Source organism: Saccopteryx leptura, chromosome 4 (genome assembly GCF_036850995.1).
Source record: "Saccopteryx leptura isolate mSacLep1 chromosome 4, mSacLep1_pri_phased_curated, whole genome shotgun sequence".
Taxonomy (NCBI): domain Eukaryota; kingdom Metazoa; phylum Chordata; class Mammalia; order Chiroptera; family Emballonuridae; genus Saccopteryx; species Saccopteryx leptura.
The window spans coordinates 98,849,895-98,862,110 of record NC_089506.1 but is presented as its reverse complement, the minus strand read 5'-3'; the positions used below and the strand labels follow the sequence as shown (position 1 = coordinate 98,862,110).

At 36.7% G+C, this 12,216-nt stretch overlaps 1 protein-coding gene across 4 annotated transcripts in view; it reads right to left on the bottom strand.

Moving 5' to 3' along the window:
- Positions 1 to 12,216, bottom strand: part of NAA16 (N-alpha-acetyltransferase 16, NatA auxiliary subunit) — a 91,592-nt gene that overhangs the window by 51,261 nt on the left and 28,115 nt on the right. For all 4 annotated transcript variants that reach the window (XM_066380825.1, XM_066380829.1, XM_066380828.1 and 1 more), the window contains one exon: positions 8,036 to 8,142. In XM_066380825.1, the coding sequence (XP_066236922.1) occupies positions 8,036 to 8,142 (107 nt within the window). The remainder of the gene's footprint in view (positions 1 to 8,035; positions 8,143 to 12,216) is intronic.

The following is a 12,216-nucleotide window of genomic DNA, read 5'->3' as shown; positions in this document are numbered from 1 at the left end:
AAATGCAAATCAAAACTATAATGAGATACAACCTTACACCTAAGAGGATGACTAAGGGAAAAAAAAAACAGAAGAAAACTGTTGACGAGGCTGTAAACCTGTGCACTGTCGGTAGAAATATAAAATGGTAAAACTGCTGTGGAAAACATGGCAGTTCCTCACAATATTAAAAAGAGAATTATTAAATGACCCAGCAATTCCACTTCTGTGTATATGCCCCCAAACTGGAAGCAGAGTCTTAAAAAGATATATCTGTACAACCATGTTCATAACAGAATTAATAAAAGAGCTGGTTTTACACTCTTTTTTATTTTTATTTATTTTTTATTTATTCATTTTAGAGAGGAGAGAGAGAGACAGAGAGGGAGAGAGAGAGAGAAAGAAGGTAGGGAGGAGCTGGAAGCATCAACTCCCATATGTGCCTTGACCAGGCAAGCCCAGGGTTTCGAACCGACGACCTCAGCATTTCCAGGTCGACACTTTATCCACTGCGCCACCACAGGTCAGGCATCATAACAGAATTATTTATAATAACCAAAATGTGAGAGTAACCCAAGTGTCTATCAATGAATGAACAGATAAACAAAATATGCTATACACATAAAATGGAATATTTTCAGCCTTATAAAGGAAAGAAACATTGCAAAATGCTAAAACATGAATGAACCCTGAGAACATTATACTAAGTGAAATAAGCCAGTCACTATATGATTCCACTTATATGAAGTACCTAAACTAGCCAAAATCATAAAGACAGAAAGTGTAATGATGGTTGTCAGGGACTGGAAGAAGGGGAAAACAGAAAGTTACTATTTAATAAGGACTGAATGTCAGTTCTACAAGATGAAGAGTTATAGGGATGGATGATGGTGATGACTGCACAAAAACATAAGTATATTTAATACCACTGAACCATACACTTAAAAATGAGTAAAATAGTAAATTTTATGCAGTTTTTAACTACATTTCTTAAAAAGATAGTGGTTCTTAAAGTGTGATTTTCAGATCATTAATGTCATCCACATTGGCATCACATGGTAATCTGTTAGGGATGCAAACTTTGGGATTAGACCCCAGCTTTACAGAATCAGAAACTGGATCCAGCAGCAATCAGTTTTTAGGAAGCCCTCTGGTTATTCTAAAACACACTCGAGTTTGAGAAGAGATAAAAACATTGCAAAAAGACTATTATCATAAAGGAAAATTAAAGATAATAGACAATGTTAACCCACTATGGCCAATACCAACCCTTCAGTCTCATTTAAAATATCTGTAACTTAAAAAACTTCCCAGGCTTAGAAATTCAGTACTAAATTTGTTTATTTTAGTCAAATATTATTTTTTTTTCATGAACTTACAATGCCATCTACTGGCAGTTGCAAAAACTGCAGCTACAGCAAGTTTTAAATAAGGATATATCAATATATACCTTTGACTATAAGGTAAAATATTTTTAAAGTCAGTTCAATAATAAAACAAAGGAGTATAAACACTAATGAATAAACATATTTTTAGCTTCAGAACTTCAAAGCAAGGTATGACTGAGAAAAATCATGATAATGGTTTCACATGAAATCTCCTTTAAAAAAAACTACAGCCTGACCGGGTGGTGGCGCAGTGGATAGAACGTTGGACTGGGATGCGGAAGACCCAGGTTCGAGACCCTGAGGTCGCCAGCTTGAGCACGGGCTCATCTGGTTTGAGCAAAAATTCACCAGCTTGGACCCAAGGTCACTGGCTCCAGCAAGGGGTTACTCAGTCTGCTGAAGGCCCACGGTCAAGGCACATATGAGAAAGCGATCAATGAACAATTAAGGTGTCGTAATGCGCAACAAAAAACTAATGATTGATGCTTCTCATCTCTCCATTCCTGTCTGTCTGTCCCTGTCTATCCCTCTCTCTGACTCTCTCTCTCTGTCTCTGTAAAAAATAAAAATAAATTTAAAAAAAACTACAAAGAACACTGGCCTCCCCAGTTCATTAGATATATTTATTGAATCTAAAAAATTTAATTTCTATAAATATAAATGCTTCTCATCTCTCTCCTTTCCTGTATGTCTCTTTCTCTTGCAAAACAAAATGATGTATTATAAAACTGTATATCTGACACATATGTAATTTTATTAATCAATGTCACCGCTAGGAAATTCAATTTAAAAAATTCTATGGCCAAAATTTTCCATGAACTGAAATTATTTCCAAGTTCAACTACCTTCTCTTGATTTAAATATTTTCTTATGATAGTTACAGTTGATCAGGATTAAAGAAGCTTCGTTTTTGCTAACAAAATCTAACCTGGGCACATATTGTGACTACCATAGATGATTTCCTAAACTATGGCCCTTCATCAGCTTTTTTAATGTACAAGTTAAGAGAATTTTTTTTTATTAACCTTAAAGACAAAGTCCTACAACACCACATCTGATACACCATTTTTCACATTATACAAAGGTCCTTGAGTTATGACAGTCTCGATATACGACATTTTGAGTTTATGACGCTCACTCCCATTAAAACTTAAAAAAATTGAGACATGAATGTTTCAGCTTACGCCATTAGCATCACATACCAATGACGGAGTCAGTAAGGTCTACAGAGCTGTTATGGATGCCTTGCAATGCTATAGGCAGATTTTGAAAGAGAAGTCATCAACCTTCCAGACTAGCCTCAAACAATTCTTTAAGAAGGTAGAGAGGCTGCAACAGATCCTGTACCCTCTTTATCAGCTCTTCTCGAGATGAAACACCTGTAGTACAGGAAGAATCATCTCCAGCGTCTCCTGCACGTTCCTTCGGCAATCCTGACTCACCTGACCCAGTACCTCCAGCACCTTCTGCAGGTTCTCCTGCCTCTCCAGCTCCCTCCTCCCAACAGGTCGCTCTCTCCCACCTTGCAATGTCATCCAGTGTGCAAGCCAACGACAGAAATAAAGGTAAGGAATTCTTTTACACTCATATTTTTTGCCATTTTGTCTGTTAATACAGTACAGTATATTTATTTATGTCCTTTTTCTTTTTCTGTGGCTTAGTTGTGTTTTTATGTTCTAGATTATGATTTTGCAACTGTGTTAGGATAGGTAAGTGACTTAAGCTAGGGTGTGTTTCGACTTACACCAAAATTTGGGTTATATCACTGTCGTAGGAACGGAACTGTGTTGCAACCTGAGGACCCCCTGTATAAAGAACTCTTACACCTAGATAATAAAAAAGACAAATAACTCAATTGAAACTGGGAAAAGAATCCAAATTGACATTTCTCCAAAGAGGATATACAAATAAGTACATGAAAAGATGCTCGCCCTGGCTGGGTAGCTCAGCCGGTTAGGGCATAGTCCCAATACGCCAAGGTTGCAGTTTTGATCCACTGTCAGAGCACATACAAGAATCAACCGAGGAATACATAAATAAGTGGAACAACAAATCGATGTTCTCTCTCCCAAATCAGTAAATAAATTTTTTAAGAAGAAAGAAAAGATGCTCAGCATCATCAGTCAGCAAGGAAATGCAAACCAAAACCACAGGGAGCTATCACTTCGCACACACTTGGATGGCTATAATCAAGTAAAGAAAATAACAATGGAGTGATGGAAAGGATGTGTAGAAATCAAAATCCTCTACACTGCTTGTGGAAATGTAAAATGGTAGAGGCACTCTGGAAGACAACCTGCCAGTCCTTTAAAAATGTAAAAAAAGTTATTATTTGACCTAGAAATTATACTCCTAAGTATATACACCCAAAAGAAATGAAAATATGTGCATGCAAAAACTGATATAAAAATGTTCATAGTAGCATTATTGATAATAACTAAAAGGTAGAAACAACCAAAATGTCCATCAATTGACAGATAAAATGTGGTATACCCATACAATGTGATATTGTTCAGCTATCAAAACAAATGAAGTACTCACTCATGCTACTACATGGATGAAAATATTGTGCTAAGTAAAAGACGCTAAAGAAAACAAGGCCACATATTGTACAATTCTATTCATATGAAATGTGAGAACAGGCAAATCCACAGTTAGAAGGTAGACTAGTAGTTGCTTAATGCTGAGGAGATGATTGTTCTTGTTGGAGTGATGAAATTTTCTAAAATTACACTGTAATGAGAGTTGCAAACCTCTGAATATAATAAAAATCACTGAATTGTACATGTCAAATAGGTCATTTTTATGGTGTGTGAATTATATCTCAATAAAGCTGTTAACAAAGAAGTGACTGGGGGGAAGCTACTGACATCCAGTTAGTGGATGCCAAGTACAGTGCTAAATATCACATAATGCACAGGATAGCCCCCAATAACAATTATCTGGCCCAACATGTCAATAATGGAGTTCTCCGTTGTGGGGGATGTGCTGTGCATTGCAGACGTTCAGCAGCATCTCTGGCCACCATCTATGAGATGTCAGTAGCACAGTCCCACAACAGTGACAAAAAATGTCTCCAGATTGTGCAAAATGTCCCCTGGGGAACAAAATCTCCTCATCCCATCTCAAGGAGCACTTCTCTAGAAGAGGACTTTCCAAACTGTTTCTAAAGCAGTAGATGAACTTCTATAATAGAAATAAAGATCAACAAACATAGCTTGTTTTAACTTCTTTATGTAAAAAAAAACTACCATAGAAAAGCAAACACACACATAAAATGTTAACAGTACCTAATGTTGACAAGGGTACAGTGAACCTCTCTACACACATTGTTAGTGGCAACACCAACTGGTGTTTACAACCTTATAGAAACCAATATATCAGTATTTATCAAGAACCACAAAATATTCATACTTTTTACCCATAAATTTATTGAGAATTATGAGACAATCCTAAATAAAGGTATATGTAAAAAGACACTTGCAACATTTTTTTTTAACTTTTTTTTTTCTTAAGTGAGAAGTGGTGATGCAAAGTGACAGACCCCTGCATGCATCCCAACCAGGATCCACCTGGCAAGCCCACTAGGGGGGCAATGCTCTGCCCATCTGGGGCCATTGCTCCACTGCTTGACAACTGAGCACCTGAGGCGAGGCCATGGAACCATCCTCAGCACCCTGGGCCAACTTGCTCCAATGGAGCCTTGGCTGTGGGAGGGGAAGAGAGAGACAGAGAGGAAGGAGAGGGGGAGGGGTGGAGAAGCAGATGGTTGCTTCTCCTGTGTGCTCTGACCAGGAATCAAACCTGGGATGTCCACATGCTGGGCAGATGCTCTACCACTGAGCCAACTGGCCAGGGCTGCAACATTTTTTTACAGTGATAACTTAGAAAACCAAAGTTCAGCAATAGAGGTATAATTTTGATAAAAGACTAAGCAGTCATAAGAAGAAAAACAATGAAGACTCTACTATAACATATTAAATGCTTACAAAATTGCCAGGGGGAAAAGAAAAAATATATTTTATGGTCAAAATACTAGCTACATCCATACACCACAAATAAATGCAGAGGAAAAAACCTTAAAAGAAATTACATGAAAAATGTTCTCAGCCCTGGCCAGTCTCAGTGGTAGAGTGTTGGTCAGTGTTCTGGTTCAATTCTTGGTCAGGGCACACAGGAAAGTGCCCATCTGCTCCACTCCTCCCCTTCTCACTTCTCTCTCTCTCTCTCTCTCTCTTCCCCTCCTGCATCCATGGCTCGAATGGAGCGAGTTGACCCCAGGTGCTGAGGATGGCTCCATGGCCTCCACCTCAGGCACTAAAAAGTGCCGAACAATGAGTAACAAGATGGGCAGAGCATCACCCCCTAGTGGGCTTGCCAGGTGGATCCTGGTTGGGGCACATGTGGGAATCTGTCTCTCTCTGCCTCCCCTCCTCTCACTGAATAAAAAAAGAAAGAAAAAAAATGCTCTCAATATTCTTAAATTGTCACAATTTAAAATGCTGGAGGCATTTTTAAAATACTTTTTCTTTCTTTAAAATTGTACTGTATTCTGAACTAACTTTAAAAGACTTTTATTTTCACACTACCTACATGGATTATTCTTTAGACTTGGAAGGATACAAAACCATAATTGTTTATCAAAGTTAATCTCTTTGAAATCCTTCCCCAAGAGATAAAATGCAGCCCTTTGCTAAAAACAGGACTCACTGCAGGTTAAAATATGCAAATTTTAAAATGCCTTTATAAGTAATGACAATATATGTAGCAAAAATTATTTGAGAAGCATTTCCATACTTTTAAACTTTTCCTCACTATACTGTTCTGATAACTTGAACTCGATTTTTAGCAGCTTCATTCAATTCTCAAAAGCACTTAATAAAATTAATAATGTTACGTGCTTAAAAATTAACACTGAAGAAATATCAAAGGTTCCTATACAAATTAATGCATTCTCAGTGCCTCCTTTAAAATGCAAATTTCATGCTTTATAAAATACCAATAAATGCTTAACACCCTCATAATAGTAACTTTGGATCAATATTGGAGGTATTTTGGGGAAAAAAGCCTATGCCCCTTGTAACAACTGAGGAAGTCAATGAAAGCCTAAGATTAGGGAACGGATTATTTAATGACCCCTGTATTCAATAGTTGCTGCAAGAGTGTGTTCGTTACAAAAGCAGTATTCTAATTCACATAGGTAAGTTCTTTATTGTTTCTGACTTTCCATTTCACCTTTCTTCTGGAACCTTTGCCCCCCCCAAAAAAATTTTGGCAAATGTCAATTTAAATAACCCATCAAAATTTTTGGTAGGCGCTGCTACATTTTCATAAGAATCAATCACTTTTAAAAAAATTGAGAGCAATACCATTACAGTCAAGTAACTCATACTACAAAGATTAAAGAAATTAATTTTTTTTAATTTATTTTAGTGAGAGGAAGGGAGGCAGAGAAACAGACTCCCTTATGCACTCTGGCCAAGATCCATCTGGCAAGCCCACTAGGGCATGATGCTCTAGCCATCTTGGGCCCTTGCTCCACTGCAACTAGAGCCACTTTTTTTTTAGCACCGTAGGCGGAGACCATGGAACCATCCTCAGTGCCCAAGGCCAAGTCGCTAATGCCAATTGAGCCATGGCTTGGGGAGCAGAAAGAGAAGAGGGAGGGGTGGAGAAGCTAATGGCTGCTTCTCCTGTGTGCCCTGACTGGGAATCGAACTCAGGACATTTACACCCTGGGCCGACGCTCTACCACTGAACCAACCGGTTAGGGCTTAATTTTTTAAAATGTAAATAACAGTTTCTACTAACCAGGTTCTAGATACAATCAGTTGTCCTTTTTAGTTTATGAAACTTGCTGCCACAAGGAAGAAAGTGTCAATCAGTTATACCTATTATTGACCTTGTTTTCAAGTTTACTATGCATAAATAATTATGGGTCAAAACAAAATAAACAAAGAGATACAGGTTTAACTAAAAATATTTTGAAATTTCTCATATACTCTTTTCTTTTTTCACTAGTAACTTTCTAAAACTCTGACTATAGAAAAGAAAATTTTAGAACTTACTAATTAAAAAGCAATGCTTGAAAACAGAATTATAACTTGTCTTCTATTACCTTTAATTTTCTAATTATCTTTCTAATTGAAGACCAAGTACCTCTTTTCTAAATTTAAAAAACAGAAAAGTATTATTCTCTTTATTCAAGAACTAGCTAAATTATATTTATTAAAATGTAGCCTTTTGAGTTAAAACTAATAGTACCAAATGACATCTTACTGTTGGACTAACACAATTATCCATGCACTAACTTTAAAAGTATGAATAACAAAAAGTCATACTATGAAATAATCATACTATGAAATAATCATGAAATAGTTAAATATAGACTTCTGATGACAATATATCACATTTATAGAAAAGTATACCCATTAAAAACAATAACTTTGAATCATCTCAGTGTCATTCTTAACTCTTTACTCTGTAAATTTCACAGATCGACATCCCCTTGATAGTACTTACACTACATGCATATCATTTCAGCTTAAGTGAATAACATTATCAGAACAGAAAAAGGATTAAATCATAGCATATTATTTACATGTAAATGTTTCTAAAATAATTTAGTGAAAAGACCATAGCAAAACTGAATGAAGACCAAATTTTACCTTTTCTGTATTGTAATATAAAGATTTCAAAGTAGTAAACAAGGGTGGGCAGCCTTTACTGAAGTTAACCCTCAGGAACTTATCCATTAGTTCTCTAAATTTTTCACCTAGAAACAAAAGTGTACTTTGTTATACTCTGATTAATGCAAACAGTTCTCAAAATGATTTTAAAATAAAAATCAATTAAGAAACAATTATCCCCCTCTCCAATTTTTAAACATCAAGTCAATCAGTTTGATTTCTTATTTGTTACCTACCACCAAAAAGCCTAACACGAAATATCTCAGCTGGCAGCTGTAGTTTTCCCTAGATCTAGGTCCAAAATATCTTCAAGAAATACTTCCTAAGATAGATAAACAAAACAACTGTGCAACTCTGAGTAAAAGTAAGCCACTCTATGCATTCTAAATGTAGTCCCCATTGCAAATATCTTTTCTAATCTCAATGACCAGCACAGACTCAGTCCTACTATCAGCAAAAAACTTACAAAGCTCTCTGAAGACTACAAATTCTACTTTAACCAGCACTATATTCAAGTAGAAGCCAAAATATATTTTAAAACTAAAGTAGCATTTGCAAATGTTTTCCAAATCAACTAAGTGCTTTACTTCAACATTCAATCATTTCCATAAACATCTACCAAGCACCTACTATGTGTCAGGCACTGTTCCCAGTACTGGGGATATATAGTAATTAAAAATTTTTAAATATGGAACTTAACATTTCAGAAGTAAGAAAAACAATAAGTAAAAGAACATATGTTAGACATTAGACTGAGCCTTGGGGCATTCTAACACTAGAATTAAAATAAATATCTTATTTGCAACATCAAGTAAATCATTCTATTATTGTTAAACCCTTATCAAAAAATTTTGGCACCACTTTTTCAAAGCAGAAAAAAAAAAGAAAAACTTTTAATAAAAAAGGCTCTAACTCAGATATAGAACTTTTGTAACAGTAAGAGTTAAAGGACATTATAAGGGACAAGGGTTATAAGGACATGGATTTGTCCACTTTTTAAAAAGAAAAAGATACATGTATGCCATGAATGGTTTAACCCAGGGGTAGTCAACCTTTTTATACCTACCATCTACTTTTGTATCTCTGTTAGTAGTAAAATTTTCTAACTGCCCACCAGTTCCACAGTAATGGTGATTTATAAAGTAGGGAAGTAACTTTACTTTATAAAATTTATAAAGCAGAGTTACAGCAAGTTAAAGCATATAATAATTACTTACCAAGTACTTTATGTCAGATTTTCGCTAAGTTTGGCAGAATAAATCTTTATAAAACAACTTACTATAGTTAAATCTATCTTTTTATTTATACTTTGGTTGCTCCGCTACCACCCACCATGAAAGCTGGAACGCCCACTAGTGGGTGGTAGAGACCAGGTTGACTACCACTGGATTAACCTAAAGTAAGATTAAGAAAATGAACTCTTAAGGTTTATGAATCACAGCACTATATTAAAAAACCCATCTGCCCAAAGAGGTTATATAAGGTCTACCGGAAAGTTCTGTCCGTTTCTATCACAACAAGTTTCGACACGTAAGCACATGTTTATTTGGCGCATGTGTACCTCTCTATTTTTATCACTTAATGTATACATACTGATATAGCAAATTAACTAAAACAAAGTTGATTCACGTTAGTCTTATGTGTGAAGCGATAGTGTACCCAGGGCTACTGATAAAGTTCATTTATGCCACTGTAATTTTTACGAATTTCAACAAGGAAGAAATGCTACAGAAGCATGTCTGTTGCATCCACCATATTCCCCAGGCTTAGCACCCTCTGACTATCATTTGTTTTTGTCCTTACAAAATTTTTTGAAGGGCAAAAAATTCAAAAATGAAGAAGATATCAAACAAGCACTGGTTCAATTTTTCACATCAAAAGATAAAACATTTTTCAAAAATGGGATATACAAATTGCCCTCATGTTGGCTTGACCTGTGGTGGTGCAGTGGATAAAACGTCGACCTGGAATGCTGAGGTTGCCAGTTCAAAACCCTGGGCTTGCCTGGTCAAGGCACATATGGGAGTTGACGCTTCCTGCTCCTCCCCACACTTCTCTCACTCTCTCTCCTCTCTAAAATGAATACAAATTGCCCTCATGCTGGCAAGAAATCATTAATAATAATGGAAATTATATTATTTAATAAAGTTTATTGATGGTAAGAAAAATTTGTATTTTGTTTTATTCCAAAAACGGACAGAACTTTCCAGTAGACCTTATATATATTTGTTTTGACCAATCGTGCTAAACAAAATATGTATACTCAATACAATTAGATATAAAATTTAAAAGAGAAATTTAAATTTTATTGAGTGGAAAATTTATAAAATATAAAAACAGCCACAAGCCTGACCAGGCGGTGGCACAGTGAATAGAGCATCGACCTGGGGTGCTGAGGAGGACCCAGGTTGAAACCCCGAGGTCACCAGCATGAGCGTGGGCTCATCTGGCTTGAGCGAGGGATCATAAACATGATCCCTGAAGCACAAGGTTGCTGGCTTGAGCCCAGGGGTCACTGGCTCAGCTGTAGCCCCCTGGTCAAGGCATAGATGAGAAAGCAATCAATGAACAATTAAAGTGACACAACTACAACTGATGGTTCTCATCTCTCTCCCTACCGGTCTGTCTCTGTCTCCCTCTCTCTTCCTAAAAAAGTAACAACAAAAACAGCTACAACATTTGTTAATTCAATTTACTATGAAGACTGTTTTCAGATTACCACTAATATTTTATTTATTTATTTTTTAAGTGACAGGAGGACAGATAAAGAGACAGATTTCTGCATGAGCCCCGACTGGGATTCACCCAGCAACCTCCATCTGGGGCTGATGCTCGAATCAACTGACCTATCCTCAGCGCCCAGGGCTAAGGCTTGAACCAATCAAGCCACTGGCTGTGAGAGGGTATGAGAAGCAGGAGAGGGAAGGGAAGAGAAGCATATGGTGGTTTCTCATGTGCTCTGACCAGGGATTGAACCCGGGACATTCACACGCTGGGCCAATGTCTATCCACTGAGCAAACCAGGGCCTCCTACTAATCTTTTATTAGATCATATACAAAGTATAGGTCTTTTGAAAATTACAGATTACCAAGACAACACAAAATTTTTCTCTGGCTTAAACATACAACCTTATTTCCTTAAAAATCAAAAGTAATTTCAGAGATCAAATGTTTCCAGCACTTCCTCTGATATAAAGCAAATGTTAACATTATGGTAGACAGTAAGAGATGTTGTTGCTTACAGGAAAGCAAAAACCTTTCCTTACTTTGTATGACCTGCGCAAATAACTTGTCTACTAAAAACCTCACTTTCTCCACTATAAGATGAGGGTAACACCACCACTAGCCTGAAGAGTACTCTTGAGTGGTTCAAACAAAGATAACTGTATAGCAGTAAGCAGTGTGTATGGCACACAATAATCACACAATAAATGTTGTCTATCACTGTATGCCTTAATATCTGACAACTACTATATTTCTATGGTTAAGAATCTTCTAGCCTGACTAAGCAGTGGCGCAGTTGATAGAGCGTCAGCCTGGACACAGGCTCATCCAGTTTGAGCACAGGGTCACCAGCTTGAGCGTAGGATCATAGACATGACACCATGGTCACTGTCTTGAGCCCAAAGGTCACAGGCTTGAGGAAGGGGTCACTGGCTTGGCTGGAGTCCCCCAGACAAGGAACATATGAGAAAGCAATCAATGAACAACTAAGGTGCCACAACTATGAGTTGATGTTTCTCATCTCTCTCCCCTCCTGACTGTGTAGCCCTCTCCCTTTCTTTCTAAAAAAACATAAAAAAATAAATAAAAAATAAAAAACTTCTTTATTTGCTATCATCCACTGAAAAAACAAGTATTTAACCTACATATCAGAGGCCATTCTTAACCTCCACTTCTTGGTCCAATTTCTCAGTCTATGCAGATCATACTGGCAGATTTGATTTAAAAAACTATCTGTACTCAACTTTCAATTATCCACAATATTGAAAGCCTTTTTTCCCCTTAAACTATTATTTACCTATGCAGCTATGAGAAAAAAATGAGGAAGCTCTTCTGTGCTCAAATAGAACTATAAACTCCAGATTCAGAGTTAAGGGGGGGAGGGCAGGTACAGAGCAATCTATGTTTGCTACCATTTTGGTAGAAAGGGGGAGAAA